Here is a 17,381-nt window from a genome sequence, read left to right on the forward strand (position 1 = left end):
TTAAAACAAAGCCAAAATTACCACTCTTTTTAGTCAGTCTACCTTTGAACCAGGAATCATATGAAAACCATTCCATCAATGACTCACTGTGTGCTTCTAACTGTGCTGGGCCCTGGGGTGACTATTAGGAGAATTCTAACAGCGGCTTCTTGCTTTTAAGAAAGTTTATACTCTATCTGATAAAAAGATAAAAGAAAACAATGCTAAACTATGTTCAACCTACCCTCCCAAAGGGAGACATGTTAAAGAGGGGTTCTGTAGAACCCCAGGTGACAAGCACACCAAGAAGTGAGGCTGCAGTGAGTTTAGTCTAAAAAGACTTCGTGGGAAAAATGAAGCTTGAGCTGCCCATTTAAGTGTGGACAGGAATTAAAAAAAGATAAAGGAGGAATTAAAGCATTTAGGCAGGGGCTGGTGTAAACAAAGGCTGAGAAGCAGGAATAAGCTTGACATACACAGAAGAGACTAAGCCAGCTTGCCTGGAACATAGGTGCACACTGAGGCATAATGAGAAAATGTTAAGTAAATTAAGTGGGGTCAGCTCCCGATAAGACTGTTGTGGCATAGGTAGATGCTGTTAAAGTATTAAAATCATCGAATATTTAAACTAGAAAGAAATCTTACAGATTTTCTAGTCAATTCCAACAGATGAGGAAATCTAGGATCCACAGAGATCTAATGGCTAGCATAAGGACTGAGGCTGTAAATAGCAGAACAAAACTCAGACCCTCATTTAGGAACCGCAGTTCAACAATGGGCAGCATGGTATGATAGAGAAAGCACAAGGATTGATGAGAACATCAACATATAAGGATCTGCAAGCGTACATACAAGACAGTATCGTGTCTTGGGAATTCGAGGAGACTGATTTCCAGGGGTAACGGAACACCACAGAGGCATTACAGTTGATCAGAAAACCACTGTTTTGCCAGAAGGAATCACTTTCTGGAAAGAAGCAATCCAGAAGGAAAGCAGAGGCAAAAGCTAGTTTTCAGAGAGTTATGAAGGATATAGGTGGATAAACAGTAGAGGCAGCAGGTATCTGGCAACAAAGGAAGAAAAAGATTGATCTATACACAGAAAGCTACAGGACCAAGTAAATGTTTAAAAGAAAAAAAATCTAAGTAAGTTTGAAGGTGAAAAGGAAGGCGCTCACATAAAGATGCTAGATAAGGTGGGGGGAGTGAGGGAACACAGAGAACTAACTGAGGACCAGTTGGAAATTGTTTTTAAAAGATGAGTTCCAGAATAAAGAATAAGCATTTTTTTCTCACTCACCATAACATACCCCTTGTCAAAAGAATATTCATTTTCAACTACTTACAAGGCCTTACAAAGCAGACCAGGCTTTAAGAACAAGGCTAAGGAGATTTTTTTTTAAATCCAAAACAACTTCAAAGTTTTACAAATGTATCTGGCCAATTAACATGTAGCTTCTAACTTCAAAGACACTTGCCAATCATTTTATAATGTGAGTTTTTTTACCACATATTCGAAGGACATTCCAATTAGCATCCAATTTACAACAACAAATATGCTATTATTAAAAATAAAAAATCAGGGTTTACTCTCTAATATGTTCTTTAAAATGTTATTTTTTGGCCTTTTATATACCATTTTTACTTGACCAGATATGGAAAATATAAGTGCTTAAGTGAACATATTTACAACAAATCATTTGGTGACATCTTTTCTCAATTTCTTAAAACAAAAACCTTCATATGACCAGTTTTCCTATACTCCTTTTCAGGAACAAAGTCCTACAGAGACCGGTGGGGCATATGGAGCTAGGTGAGGCATGTAAGAAGGTTCTCCCTCTCATTTAAGTAACCTGGATAATGAGCCGCAAATTAAAGCTGCACACCTAAAATTTGCCAATTTCAATTTAGAAACTTACCACTCAGCACCATAAAGGCAGGTTAAGAAGAAGCAGAAGATATAACTTATCCATTCAGCTTTCTAGCTGTCCGCCTTCACAACTCCCATGCCTAATCACGGAAGTACTTACTTTTTGTTTGTTTTTGTTTTAGCCGCTGTGCACGCGGGATCTTCCCTGACCAGGGATCAAACCCGCATGCCCTGCAGTGGAAGCACGGAGTCTTAACCACTGGACCGCCACGGAAGTCCAGTACTTATTTTTCAAATTGTTAAGAATTGTTCAACTCAGGCCATAAATATTAGGTTTAGCTGCAAAACCAGCAGGTTACAGGAATTTTACTTTACCCACTTGGAAACAAGGACTTGAGCTCAAAATGTCAAGACGGAACACTACCACTTGCTTAAACTGGGTCTACTGCACCAAGTGGCTGAGCAATACCCATCAGAGTACAATACGTAATCAACAGCGGCTAGTAATGCATTTCTACTTTAATCACCACAAATATTAGAAGTCCAACCAAAACATCAATTCAGTCATAAATAGAGCTGCCATCTTTAGAGATGCACATGCTCTCTGCCTCAACACATGTCTTAGCTATAATAAAAGGAAGCAGCCCACCTCCCCCTGGACCCAGTGAAACAAAGTACAGTCAATATATCCAAAATTTAAAACTTTTAGACATAGTTGAAATGCTTAAGACTCCCATACAAATATCTCTCACTACATGCAGGTTGTTTTCCCCCCTCAATAAAAAGGTAAGTTCTTCTCTCCTAACTATACTTTTGGATTATTAAAACAAATCCTATGGGATACTTATCAGAAAAAATATTCCTGATTGTCCAGCATTCAATGCTTTTCAAACTGAGGCTCTTATTATTAGGTCTGCTATGTGACCTTGGAAAGTCATTTAACCACTATGAGGCTTAGTTTTCTTGCTTTCCAACCTCAAGGTAAACTCTAATTTGAATTAAACGTTTATTACTTCTATAATAAGTTAATGTATATAAATGCCTTATGTTAAACACCGAAACCCTTATACTTTTACATCTCGAAGTCAGTGGGCTTTAACCTTGTAAGAGAAAAATGTGAGGAATAATTTGTCCTATGGATCTTTCTCTTAATTACAACCTAAGGAATATATTTTTTTAATGCTTCTGTTTAAAATTCTTACATCCTTATTTTTTAACAGATGGTGGTGAGTTTGATTCCACAATATTCATAACAAAGCAAACAACAAAGCCTAAGGTCTTTTAACCCTGGGGACAAAAAGAAGGAAAAATTTACTTGCATTACTGGGCATATAATCAAAATCATTCCTCTTTTAAAATATAGAAAACTATGTTTGTCATATGTGGCAGATAAGCCTAAAGATCAACAGGTAAGAAGTGAAGAAATAAAGTTTAAAAACTGGAAATAATTTTTAACTAAAAAAAAACTGGAAACTACAGTCGTGGTGTGAATCCATCAAATTCCCGCATCCAGATTAAACTGTCCACACAGATCAGCTTTGGGGTTCTTCTGTGTGCCTTTTAAATCCTTTTTTTAAATTACACAGAGAAAGTCTTTTCTTCAAGTTTTAAATCTAAGGCTCTATCAATAATACAATCCAATATATGCAGTAACATTTCACTTCCTCAAACAGATTAGTAGCACAGTCGTTTAGATACTTTCTGGTCTGGAAGCATAAGGATATGTGAAAGAACTTCAAGTCTCTGACAGCTTCATAATTCTATTTTATCTAAGTAGTTTCTTCTCAAATTTCTTCTCAATTCCTCTGCCTATTCCCAAACATCTTTCAGATAGGTCAGAAACACTATGAGTCCCATAAGAAAATGTTTATGGATCAAATAAAAGTGGAGCCCTTCTCCCCCCTCCATTCAGCTCCCATAGTCAGTTTTATGATTATATCCAGTAAACAAAATAGATTGACTCAATCTCAAACAGTTCCCTCATCACAGGAAGCCCATGGTAGAACTGCAGCTGCAAAAAGCATCCCTTTAAACGATCCCCAACTACCTACAGCAACACAAAGTTAAACTAAATCCTACTGACAAAAGGCTCCGGGTGCATTCATTCAGATCAGCCCCAGGATTCAGAGTCTGAAGCTCAGGGAATAAAAAGGCACCTCTCCAAGCTATGAAACTTTTCTTTTCCATCTCAAATATTCTCAATGAAAGTTCTCTTGTCAGCTAAGAGGTGAGAGTTTAAAAAAACAACAAAACACTAGCAGAATTAACGGCTTCAGGACCACTTCCCAGCTGTCTTTGCTCTCTGTTGTCAGTGGCTCAGATGCAGTTTCCCACTTTGCTTTCACTCTTCTCCCCTTAATCCCCAAGATTCCCACTACAGAAAGCAATATTCACATTCTCAGATCGCTGGCAAAAAATAAAGGGGGAAACTGCAACTACCAAGGAAGGGGGAAAAAAAAAAAAAAAAGGAAAAATATTTCAGAAGCAGGAGGGAACCAGAACCATGATTTCCACTGCAAACGGCAATGTAAAAGCCAGTCTTGTCTTATCAGGGTATGGGGGGACGCCCGTGTGGGGCATCAAAAAGACGTGCAGTGTGTTTGCACTTGGAGCTCTCGGGGCGGGCTGAGACGACGGAGCAGAAAGTAACAAAACCTGTGCTTTCCCTGCTTTCTTCTACTCTTCCCCCTCCAAGAGAGGAAGCTGAAGAAACTGGGGGAGGGGCGGGATGTTATCGTTCTCCCATTGGGGGTACACAAGACGGGCCTTGGGGGTTCCTTCAGTTACTCACCCCCAGTTAGGAGATCCACTGAGGCAAGAGGAAACCCCTAAATGTTACCCACCTCCGTTCACAAAAAAATAGTAAGGGGGGGGGATGATTAAATCCACATGGAGAGCCCCTGAAAGCGTCCCCAGGTCACTCATCCCTATTAGCAAGCGGAAGGGCTGGGATAAAGGGGATGGAGGGTCGGAGGGGTGGTCAGGGAAAAGGCCCCACCCCCGACTTAGGAGGGAAGGGGAGCTCGAGCCACCAGCTGTCCCCTCCTTGCCGCACCTCCCCCCTAGGCCACCCCCAATTATCCCCCCAGTCTTTCCTCTAGAGCCCGAGGCGGCCGCGGGGGAGGCGGCCGCTCCTTCCTCCCCTCACCCACTCCGTCCCCACCCCCGCTCCGCTCCCACCTCCCGCCGGCCAAGGGCCCGTTACCTGCTCGTCGAAGCGGCTGACCACGGCCTGGACCCATTCCACCGGCCTGTGCGCGGCCATGTCCTCCCCGCGGCCGGGGGGCGGCGGAGGGACCGGGCGGCCGGCGCCCAGGGCCGGGAAGAGGGCGGGGAGCGGGGGCTGAGGTGAGGGGAGAGGCGAGGAGAGGGTCTGAGGAGTGCAGGCGCCGAACGTTCCCACGGGGGTGGGGATAGGTGGCCGGCGCCCGGCCGGGAGGGGGAGAGGGGAAGGGGGCGTTGGCGTGGAGGCTGGGGGGAGGGGGACGGGGAAGGGGGACTCGGGGAGGGGAGGGGGCCTCTTGGTCGCTCTCCCCACTAGCGCCGTCTCCCCACAGCCATCACAGTCCGAGACGCCGCCATGACACCCCACCGGAAGTGGGATCTTTTCCACGGCCTGGGGAGAGGGAGAGCGAGCGAGCTCGAGATTGAGAGCGCGGCTGGGAAAGGGGAGGGGGAAGCGAGAGGAAAGGGGGCCTGTCGCGCATGCGTCCGCTCCGGCCGGTTTCATTAATGAAAAAGCGAGTCCTCCTGGAGGTGACGTCACCTAACTCCTCCGGGCCCCGAGGCGCGCGTCCCTCATCGCCGCCGGGCTCACCTCGACTCGGGCTCTGGTTGTAGCCGGAGGGAGTCCGAGCCGACCCGGGAGCATCCGCTCTCATCCCACCACCACCTCAGACTCCCCGTCCCCCGCCAGCCTCCGAGTTTGGATTGCTCCCCGGGTTGGAAGTTAGGGCGCCCTGGGGCTAGCATTTCTCCCTGCACACAGATCTCTGCCGCTGATTTCTGGGGAGCTATGCTCTGCCTTAAGCTCTCTCAAAAAATAAGGCACACAACCTCAGGTTTCCAGGTTCTTCGTAGCTACTATAGCCTGCTGAGTAACAGGAAAAAGTAAGGCCAAGGGCCAAGGGAGATTCGGTGATTTTTTTTTTTAAACGTTCTCTTAAATCCCAATGCTAGACCCAATGGCAAAGTACTCAGACTTCGGAATCCCAGTCGACTTCCTCTGCTGAACTGATAGGCACCCGAGTTAATAAAACTTTTGCGCAGTTGATAATAGAAAGATTCAAGTTTCACCATCCTCAAAAAGCCTTTAAGGGCTTGGCATACATTATTAATTCAACACATTCATCCTCTCATTTAACTCTTTTCAACGAGGCTTTCCAATAGGTATCATTACCCTCATGTAATGAGGCTGGGTCACAAAGGTTCTGTGACTTGGCTGAAGTCATAGAGTTGGTTGGTAGGTGTCAGAGTCAGGATGCAAACCCAGGTGGTTTGACCCTAAAGACAATAGAGACAGATTGTGGCTCTTCTGAAACAAAGGCGTTCCCTGTGCCCCCAATACCAGAGTTGAAATGGTTTCGTGTGGAATTGGGTTATGATGGTTTTCCAGGTTTACATCCAAAACAATGGATGATCTATCTATATCTAACACGAACTTTGGAATGAGTTATTTTTAATTTCATCTTCCTCAATACACTTTACTTAGGCTAATGTTTAAGTGAGTTTACACATTCTAAGCACATACTAATTAAGAGCCAGTGAGGCCACATAGCAGGATACTAACTGGGTGACAAGGTAGAGCGAAAGCAGAATTTTAATTTTACCACAGAAAACCCACAAAGCCGATAGCACTTATACAGAGAGATATATCTGTGAGAGAAGTTTCCAGTCTCTGCCGGCTGGTGATTGTCCAAAATACGTATTAAGTTAATTAATATTTCATTCCAATAGAACAAGAGGACAGAGTCTGGATGGTTCTTTTGTCCATTCTTTAAGGATGCAACATGAATACTGACTAATTTCTTTTAGATGATGTCAGAAATGATGCTGACAGTGTTGAAGAAAAGGATGAATATTAAACCAATGTCCATCTATGCCTTCCCCAATTAGGACCCCCCAAAAAGCTCTCATTCATACACCCACAAAGTATCCCAGGGCTTCTACTTCAGGGCCAAACTTCCAGACCCACAATCTATCTTTCCTTTTCTCATACTTCCTCTGAAAGTCCCTAATTACTTTCCTGTTGGCATGGCTTTTTGCCTGCCCATTCCTCTCATCTTTGCTAGACTGGATGTAACTGCCCAAACTCTTGGCTCCCTTGCCTCCAGTGACATTTCATTGCCAAGGTCCCTCTGTGCTTCCCTTTCCTCTCCTTCTCTGGTTCCCCTAATTCCCCATTCCTCTCTAACTCTATGGTAAGACACCCAAACTTCAGGCCTTTGCCCTCTGCTCATCTTGCTTTACCCAGGCTCCAGCCAGCATGTCATTAATTTATCCTAATCAGCACTTGTTGTCCCGGGGCCTCCCCTGAGTGCCAAGCCATTCATTACAACTGGAGGTCTAGACTTCACTCCAAACTTCCTCTCCAATCAAATTCATTCAATTCCACTGAACCAATATTAAGTGCCCAAACACCTATTATATATATCACGCACAGTGTAGCAGGAATTCTAAACAAAAATGCCAAAGAAGTTCAGAAATTCACACATAGAGACTGGTGAACTATGGAGCACAGCCCCTCATGTAAAGGAGCAGCTGTCACTCAACTCCAGTCAATTCCTGCCCTGCAGGAATGTTGACACAGTGTTGCTAGATCTTCCATTACTCAAGACAAGCAGGAGCTCTGAACTAACATATAAACTCTTCCAATTTTTACATAGTGGCAGCCAATTCACATTTTTTTAAACACTGTGCAGCCAAACAAAATACGTCTGCTATCTGAATTTAGCCCATGGAGCACCAGTTTGACTAGCTCTGGTCTAGTAGGAAGACATGGCCTTCAGAGTAGAACAGAATTAGATTTGTGTCCTAACATCCCCCATTCTGCACCGTCCCACACAAGAGGGTTTAGGGGAACTACTAGTGTTTGGTATAGTTTTAAATGCATCTCTTTCATTCATCTTCTGTTTCTTGGTCAGGCAACAATCTGCCAATTTTTTTCTTCAAGCTCTTCAAGAGGAGCATTCCCTCTATTCTCCTCTCTCTCCCACCTCCAGCATGCCAAGGAGCAAGCAACTTCTTAGGACCGAGGCGCCCATTTCCCCAGCCCTGGAAGTGTTGGTGGCCAACAGCTCTCAACATAATCCCTTTCCGGGAATTGCCCTCATTAAAACAACTACCTGGAGCAGGTCACACCATTGCCCAGGAGAGCCCGCACAAATGACCAGGAGATGCAGTCTCAGGGTGAGACCACCCTGGAGGGCCCTTCCCACTCCAGAGTCCCCTTAAGGGATCAGCTCCCAAGGGGTCAGCTGAGGCCTCAGCTGTGACTGCATTTAGTCCAGCTTCTCTTTCTACTGAATCCTACCCCTTTCACTCTTTAAAATATGGGAGAAATAGCAATTTAAGAACTACGGGATTGGATAGCTATCGATGGAGTAAATCTAAGCTTCAGGAAAAGACAATGCAAAGTTGAGGGTGATTAATCACCAACTAAAGGCTAAGGATGAAAGCTAGAGTGTCTCCTTAGCAGCATATAAATGAGGTGGGGGAGGGGGAGGAGGCAGAAAAAGCGGGGGATCAGGCCCAGGACTGAATTAGCAGAGTAGTAGAACTCCCAAAAGGTTGACTTCTCAGCTCTGGGAAGTCTGCTATGCCAAGATCAGGGCTGTAGCCAGGAAGCAGAGGGGTCCTGACACTTCGGACGGGGTATCTGGGTAAAGGCACTGAGACACCTTAAAACCCCACATCACCCTGAGCACTGGGTTTGTAGAAGTGCCCTGCCCCCTGCTTGAAAATGAAGTATCTACCCTGCAAGGCTCTCAGGATCTACCTGTACATTTCCTACCAGACCAATAACTAAAGCCAAGTCACAAAGTAACCCCACTGAGGAAATGCTGGACCTGCCAAAGGAGGAGAGGTACTATGCAACCGGAAAGAGCTAAAGGACCTAGCTAACATATATATACTTGCAGAAGCTGGGAGTATATGTGTGGGATCAAGTCCCCAGGGTGCTGAATGGGGGAGGGAAGAGGACAGCATAACACCAGACAAAGCAGAGTTTACAGACATGAGCATATTCCTGTTCTACAGTATTTACATCCTGGCAAGGACTCCAGGAGATAGTGCTAACAGGTTGCTAGGATGGTTCTAGGAAGCTTGGAGAAAGCAGTGGTCCACCTTAGGTGAAACAGAAAGGCTGGAGCTGTCATGGCAGACAATAGAAGAAGGGAGCAAAAGACGCAGTGAAGTGGGCAGGCTAGAGGGATATACCGTGTACATCCCACCAACTGACTACGTTCTGCCACTTAGCACAAGCCAACAAGGAATGCACTAGGGGAAGGGACATCAGCCCCACTGCTACACTCCTCTCTGCGGGCCTGGGCTGATGACAGAAGATACTGTTACAGAGCTAGACTTCCTGATAACAACAGGCCTGATAGGATCTTGAAGAAATAGAGACCAAGTGGCAGCGCTTAAGCAACAGAATTAAGTGGCATTGTTAAGAGTGGCAACCAAGGGGACATGAGCCACAGAGAGCTATGGAGATAGTTAATAGAACACTGTGTACCTAGAGGAAACTGAGATGGGCAGCCAACCAGGGTTCATTGTGTACACTTTTTTTTTTTGAAGTGTAGTTGATTTACAATATTGTGTTAGTTTCAGGTATACAGCAAAGGTGATACAGTTACATATATTTTTTTTCAAATTACTTTCCGTTATAGGTTATTACAAGATATTGAATATTGTTCCCTGTGTTATTCAGTAAATGCCTATTGTTTATTTTATACATAATGGTGTATATCTGTTAATCCCATACTCCTAATTTATCCTTCCCCCAGCCCTTTCCCCTTTGGTAACCATAAGTTTGTTTTCTTTTTTTGTGTGTGATTGCGTTGGGTCTTCATTGCTGCACGTGGGCTTTCTCTAGTTGAGGCGACCGGGGACTACTCTTCGTTGCGGTGCGTGGGCTTCTCACTGCGGTGGCTTCTCTTGTTGCAGAGCACGGGCTCTAGGTGTTCAGCCTTAGTAGTTGTGGCACACGGGCTTAGTTGCTCCACGGCATGTGGGATCTTCCCAGACCAGGGATCGAACCCTTGTCCCCTGCACTGGCAGGCAGATTCTTAACCACTGTGCCACCAGGGAAGTCCCTAAATTTGTTTTCTATGTCTGTGAGCCTGTTTCTGTTTTGTAAATAGATTCATTTGTATTATTTTTTAGATTCCAAATATAAGTGGTTATAATATTTGTCTTTGTCTGACTTACTTCACTTAGTATGATATTCTCTAGGTCCATCCATGTTGCTGCAAATGGCAATATTTCATTCTTTTTTATGGCTTAGTAGTATGCCATTTGTGTGTGTGTGTGTGTGTGTGTCTGTGTGTGTGTTTATTTATTTATTTATTTATACTACATCTTCTTTATCCATTCATCTGTCAATGGACATTTAGGTTGCTTCCATATCTTGGCTATTGTAAATAGTGCTGCTATGAACACTCAAATTAGAGTTTTCATCTTTTCCGGGTATATGCCCAGGAGCGGGATTGCTGGATCACATGGTAGCTCTATTTTTAGCTTTTTAAGGAACCTACATACTGTTTTGCATAGTGGCTGCCCCAATTTTGTGTACACCTTTTAAAACTCATGGATGAATGAGGAGGAGGCTGAGGGAAGCTGCCCCAATAAAAAGTCACAATCCTCTGCCTGGTTTCTGGACCTCAGCCAATGTTCAGACCCAGAACCTAATGACTAAAGAAGACTGGATTTCCAGTAAGTACATATAGTACTTACTATATGTCCTCTGGTCCTCCCTGAATGTATAATTAGAATAGACATACTTGGTAGTTAGCAGAAGCCCCACATTAGTTCCTTGGCCTGTGGGATGAGTAGTTATAGTGGGGAAAGCCAAGCGAAAGCTTCTGAAACTGCCCTGCACCAACCTAGCCAAGATTCTCAATTAAAAAAAAAGAAACAAAAACCCTGCATCCCCTGGGGGAGTGGCAGAGATTAGAGTGCACTTAAGAGTAGCCACAGTGGTAGAGGTGGAGACTATGCACGGGTCCGACAGCATGGGCTCCTGCTCACCAAGGCTGATTGAGCTACTGATGCCTCCAAGTGCCCAACCTGCCAGCAACAGAGACCAAAACTGAGTCCCCACTATGGCACCATCCCTCAAAGGAAACCAACCAGCCAGTTGATGGCAAATTGACTTCCTGCATCCGAGAAGGAACAGTAGTTTATCTTGACTAGAATAGATACACATTCTGGGTATGGGTTTGCTTTTCCTGCCCTCAGGTTGGTTGGTTGGTTTCTTTATTTTTAGCCAGCACCACTGTCTAAGGGTCTACAGAATATTTGATCCACTGACACAGGATCCTACATAACATAGCATTGGACCAAAGAAACCTTCCTACAATAAAAGCGGTGTGTAAAGCGATGGATACATGACCATATATCTATTGGTCCTATAACATACCCCACTAGCCAGAAACTGCCAGTCCAACAGAGTAATGGAATGGCCATTTGAAGGCACAACTGAGGTCCAGATTAGAGATGATACACTGAGAGGATGGGGCACCATCCTCCAGGACAAATAACGCACCCTAATCAAAGACCATTATGTAGTGCTATGTCCCCAATAGGTAGGATTCATGGATCTGAGAGCTGAGGGGTAGAAGGGGTGGCCCTGCGTCACATCAACCCCAGTGATCCATTCGGGGGGTTTGTGTTTCCCATCCCCACAACTCTGGGCTCTGTAGGACTAGAGATCCTTGTTCCCAAAGGGAGAACACTTCCACCAGGGGACACAGCAATAGTCCCATTAAACTTCAAGCTATGACTGCCTCCCAGTCACTTTGGGCTGTTCGTACTAAGACACTAGCAGGCAAGGAAATAAGTCACCATCTTCAGGGATAATTGACCCTGATCATCAGGAAGAGGTAGAGCTGCTATCACACAACAGGGGGCAGAGTAGAATATGTCTGGCAATCTACAGGGACATCTCTTGGTATTCCCTTGTTCAGTTATGATGGCAAATAGACAACTACAGCAGCCACATCTGAAAAGGATGTGGTGACTAGGGGCTCAGACCCTCTCAGGGATGTGTGTTTGGATCATCCTACCATGAAAGCCACTGAGAGTAGCATAGACGCTACCTTAAGGTCAGTGGGCTCCAGAAAGGCAAGGGAAGGGAGATGATCAGTGTGGTCTTAAGACCAGTGACAGTGGTGAGGGCTATAATTCATCCTACTAACTATACTCTTGTAAATTTCCCCCAGAAAAGAGACCAACCAGAATCTGTAGGAACTATTCCCAGAACTTTTATGAAGAAAGTGGATTTGAATAGTGCAAGGGTTTGACAATAGTGGACGTCATGGTATCCACTTCAGGACTGAAGCCCTCATTCCCCACCCCTTCCCCTGCTGCTGGGAGGGTTAGTAGCCGATGGCTGTCTGAGACCCTATAGAGAAATTACCGTCAGTTGAAGAGAACTACCTTGCCCAAGGTCAAACCCCCTCCCTATGAGAACCCACTTCCAGTTTAGGGGACCCCACTTCCAAAGGCCTGGCCCTTGAGAACTTTGCCTCCAGGTGGGATTACACTGATGGGCCTTCTCAACTCCAAAGCTCCTCATGGGATTGGCCAAACCCTTTGTTGCAACTATGTCTTAGCTTCACTTCTTCTGGCCAATCCTGCTTTCTTGCTCCCCGACAGGTATTAATCCTGAAGGCACTTTACAATGAACTTCCTGTCTACAAATTTCCATCTCAAAGTCAGTTTCTACCTGAGACATCAGAGTTCAAATGACAGCACTACCTCTTACTCTCTAACTAACTACGTGACCTTGGCAAGTTAATTCATCACTCTGAGCGTCACTTTCCACATCTATACATGGGATGATAATAAAAGTACCTGCTTTGTAGGCTGTAATGAGAGTTAAATAAAATAATACTTATAAAGGGCTTGGCACAGTGCCTGTCATCCAGTAGGTATTTCCCAGTTGAGGAGAGGAGCCCCCAAAAAGCTGGAATAAAAAAGATCCAGTTTGACTCCTGAAAGAAAGAAGAGAACAGCAGTGGAAAGAGAGGGGGAGACGAGAGGGGAGTTTATAAGTGTACCTGTGTGTTAGCAGAGGTTCAGGGAGCACTTCGGTGGAGAGAAATACAGCACACACCGCCAGCTGCCTAACCATCATTCTTTCCTTTCTCCTCCATTTTTGTTTTTAGGGGGCAATGTGCCCACCTTAAAAAAACAAACAAACAAAAATCCTTACCTTTCCAGACTCTCTTTCTGCTAAGGATGGCCAATTGACCCAATACTCCCAATGAGATATAAGCAGAAATCCAAGGGGTAGAGTTTCTAAAAAACTATTATTTTCCTGAATTTAAAGAAAAAAGAAAAATAAGAAGACAGACTCAGCTGGCATGCATGAAGCTTTTGTCATTTGCTTTTCATTCCTCTCCTTCTTCCTGCTGAGAACACAGATTCAAAGCCTTGAGGTGAAGCAACCATTTTGCAAAAGATGAAAACTAAAGGGAACTGTGGTCCTGGACACTTCCTCAAGCAGTGATACCAGCCCTGAAACGCCTACCCCTGGAATTCTGGTTACATACGGACAATAAAACCTCCATTTAGTTACACAGGTGTGTACAGGTGTCATTACATGAAGCTGAATGCAACCCCAACTGACACCAGTGGGTATTAAGAAATGGAAAGAGGGGCTTCCCTGGTGGCGCAGTGGTTAAGAATCCACCTGCCAATGCAGGGGACACGGGTTCGAGCCCTGGTCCGGGAAGATCCCACATGCCGTGGAGCAACTAAGCCCATGCACCACAACTACTGAGCCCGCACTCTAGAGCCCGCGAGCCACAGCTACTGAAGCCCCAGCACCTAAAGCCCATGCTCTGCAACAAGAGAAGCCACCACAATGAGAAGACCGTGCATGCCAACGAAGAGCAGCCCCAGTTCGCAGCAACTAGAGAAAGCCCAAGCGCAGCAACGAAGACCCAACGCAGCCAAATATAAATTAATTAATTAATTTACAAAAAAAAGAAAAAAGAAAGAAATGGAAAGAGAGAGGGCTTAGCAGCTGCTGATTGGAGACCAGGGGAATTGACAGAGAGTGACTTTCTCAAGTGTTACTTTGAGTTGTAAAGTGAAGAAAGTACATTATAGGAATTACCTTTCACTTTTGGTTTCTGGATTCTTTTTCTGAATACAATACCACCCCAACACTGGGCCATGTGAAGCCTAGGACTTATTTGAGTTATTTATTGATCAATAAATATGACATCAGGAGTAGCAGTAGTATCATTAGAACTATTTAAACACTGTAATAGGAACAGCAGGGGCTGGGGGAGAGCCCACAAAGGGAAACGGGAGATAGAAATTGACTCTATTATGCCTTCACTCGTTTTATCTGGGCCTGAAATAATTTTTCTTCTGTTTATCCTTCAAAACCCACCTGAGCCAGACAGAGAAAGACAAATACTGTATGGTATCACTTACATGTGGAATCTAAAAAAAAAAGTCAAACTCATAGAAACAGAGAGTAAACTGATGGTTGCCAGGGGCTGGGGAGTGGGGGAAGAGGGGAGATGGTGGTCAAAGGGCACAAACTTTCAGTTATAAGATGAATATACTCTGAGGATCTAATGTACAGCATGGTGACTGTCATTAATAATACTGTATTGTATATTTGAAATTGCTAAGAGAGTAGATCTTAAGCATTCTCACCAAAAACAAAAACAAAAAAGACCAAAAATGGTGAGTTGATAGATGAGTTAATTAACTTGATTGTGGTAATCATTTCACAATGTATAAGTATCGCAAATTATCACATTGTATACTTTAAATATATTGCAATTTTATTTGTCAGTTATACCTCAATAAAGCTGGAGGGGGAGGGGGAAGCCTATCTTATGCCCCCATGGCTGAACGTTCCCTGGCCACCCCAGTCCTTACTCCCTTGACCTTTAAAGCACTCGTAGTCATCTTGTCTTCATCTCAGGTTGTGCTAGGCTTCTAGCTCCTAGCAATACCAAACCACAGGAGAACCATAATACATTTGTTTTGAATGATGAATCAAAGGGGAGCAGATGGAAACAATTAATTACTGGCTAATTGTTATCAACTGTCTAGGTAACAAAAGCTACTATGAATACTCATCCTATATGAGTGTTCTGGTCTAGTCATTAAAAGATGAGTTATAGACAACCAAGAAAGAAATGTTTTTCCTTCAGTCTTTGGTGCTATACTTAGTCTCCCAAACTTTCATTTCAGAGAATTCTACTTCTATCATTCATTTCTTCATTCATTCATGAATGTCTATGGCAGCTAAGTGTTGATAGGACTTGTAATAGATGACTCAACCCTTGCCCTGAGGAAGTGTAGTTGTGAAAGATGACAGCTCTCTAAACAATTATCCTAACTTTCTATTATCATGTAATAATAGAAGCTTCCTTTCAAGAAGTGATTACAAGATGTCAGGTACTATGCACTTATATATAATACTAGACACTTATATACAGTATCATTTTAAAAGTTTATACACGCATATGAGGTGCTATTCCTAGCCCCATTTCACAGGTAAGGAAACAGAAGGTCAAAAAGATTTAGTAACATGTTCAGGGCACCAGCTAGTGTGTGATGAGGCTGGTAGTTAAATCCAGCTCTGACTGCCATTCAGGGCCACTCTCTTAACCATCAAACAGCATTGTCCACAGAAGGGTTCTTAGAATACTCATCTCTCCGTATGTTCCATGACTAGAGGAGTTTGAGAAATGCTATGCACTATGGCTCCTTAAGGTCAATTCACAGGGTCATTTTGCTTTATAATGTAATAGTTTAGGCCCATGGTACTCAAACTTTTTTGAAGGCGTATTTCTATCACTAAAAAAATTTAAGCACTCATGCCCAGTATAGGTTTATTTATTTACTTAAACATTCTACACATATTCTAAACTATTCTGTGTCTTATTTAATAATATATTACTTTTTGTTCTCACTAAAATGTCTAATAGTAGCAATATTATTAATGATATTTAATATATTGTTATAATATATTATAAAACATAAAATATTATGAATGTTGTTTATCATAATATTTTTACCGAGAGCATTGTGATGGGACTTTTTTCATTATTTTTCAGCATCTTGATTTATTGCTCTTTTCAAAGTTCTGGCTCTAAAGTTCAGTTTATTTTGTTACTTCTTTAATGGCTACCCTAACTTACAAGTTTCCTCTAATGATATTAGTTTTTCAGCCCTAGTCACTAACTCTGCAAGGGTGCTGCTACTCTTGTAATGCAGTTAGTGTATTTCCATTTTCCCTGAGGTCAGTCAGTTGTTTTTCTAAACTAACAAATGGATTCAAAATCCCCTGAAACATGTCCTTCTTACCTTAAATTAGAAATTTTGACTTCCAAATTTAAAAGTGTGCAGCTATAAGCATTTTCGTGAGTGCACACTTATGTTTTTTAGGAACAAACCACATAACTACAAAATATTTAAAGATCTGTTTTCAAAACGCCCTCTCCATAGCATGTTTCTTTAGGAAAGGAGTTAGTCTCTCTCTCCATCATTGTCAGATAACACCTTTATCTTATGTGAGTGCGTGTGTGTGTGTGTGTGTGTGTGTGTGTGTGTGTTGGGTGTGTGTGTGTGTGTGTGTGTGTCTGTTTTTTAATACTTAGAGTGCTACTGACAGCCTCTGGCCTTCACAGGAAAGCTCCTTATAGCCCCAATGTACAAAAGATTGTCGTTACCCAAGTACAAAGACGTACTTATGTCCCTAGGCTTGGATCTCAGAAAAGAGTACATTCTTTATCATCTGTGGAAGTCTAAGATAAGGGTTTATCTTCACCTCTACCTATGTAATTCCAAATGCAGGAATAATTTCGTACTCGTCAGGTTCTTGGTTGCACACATCAGAAGCAGCCTGCAGTTTACCTGAACAGAAAGAGAGAGTACTGGAAAGGTATTGGTGGGTCATAGAATGGGTGGGGAGGCTGAGTGACAGGCCCCAGAAAACAAGCAGGAACCAATGGAAGTGAGTCAGCAGGAAACCCAGCCAAAGACGTGACACAGGAATATTACTCACGGCCACAGGCACTGCTGTGAGTGCTCTCTAAGGGCTCCTGAGTATTTGCATCACCATCCCTCCATAGCCATCTTTCCCTGCTGGAGCATCCCGTTGGCTGAGCCAGGAAGCAGGACCGGGACTATCTGACCTCTTTGAGCTTCCGCTGCAGGCAGGGACCCTCCCTTCAAGACCTTCCAAAAATGGAATTCCAACTAAAAGGGAATGAGATTTAGGTGCTGCATAGGCCAAAAAAAAAAAAAAAAAAAAAAATCACTATTTGGAAATA

General features: G+C 43.5%; 1 protein-coding gene across 11 annotated transcripts in view; it reads right to left on the minus strand.

Annotated features, from left to right (window-relative positions):
* NF1 (neurofibromin 1) overlaps positions 1-5,453 on the minus strand; it is a 260,084-nt gene extending 254,631 nt beyond the window's left edge. For all 11 annotated transcript variants that reach the window (XM_059908698.1, XM_059908697.1, XM_059908694.1 and 8 more), the window contains exon 1: positions 5,054-5,453. In XM_059908698.1, coding sequence (XP_059764681.1) covers positions 5,054-5,113 — 60 coding nt within the window. In that variant the 5' untranslated portion in view covers positions 5,114-5,453. The remainder of the gene's footprint in view (positions 1-5,053) is intronic.
* Positions 5,454-17,381: the final 11,928 nt, after the last annotated feature.

Source organism: Balaenoptera ricei, chromosome 20, assembly GCF_028023285.1.
Source record: "Balaenoptera ricei isolate mBalRic1 chromosome 20, mBalRic1.hap2, whole genome shotgun sequence".
Taxonomy (NCBI): Eukaryota; Metazoa; Chordata; class Mammalia; order Artiodactyla; family Balaenopteridae; genus Balaenoptera; species Balaenoptera ricei.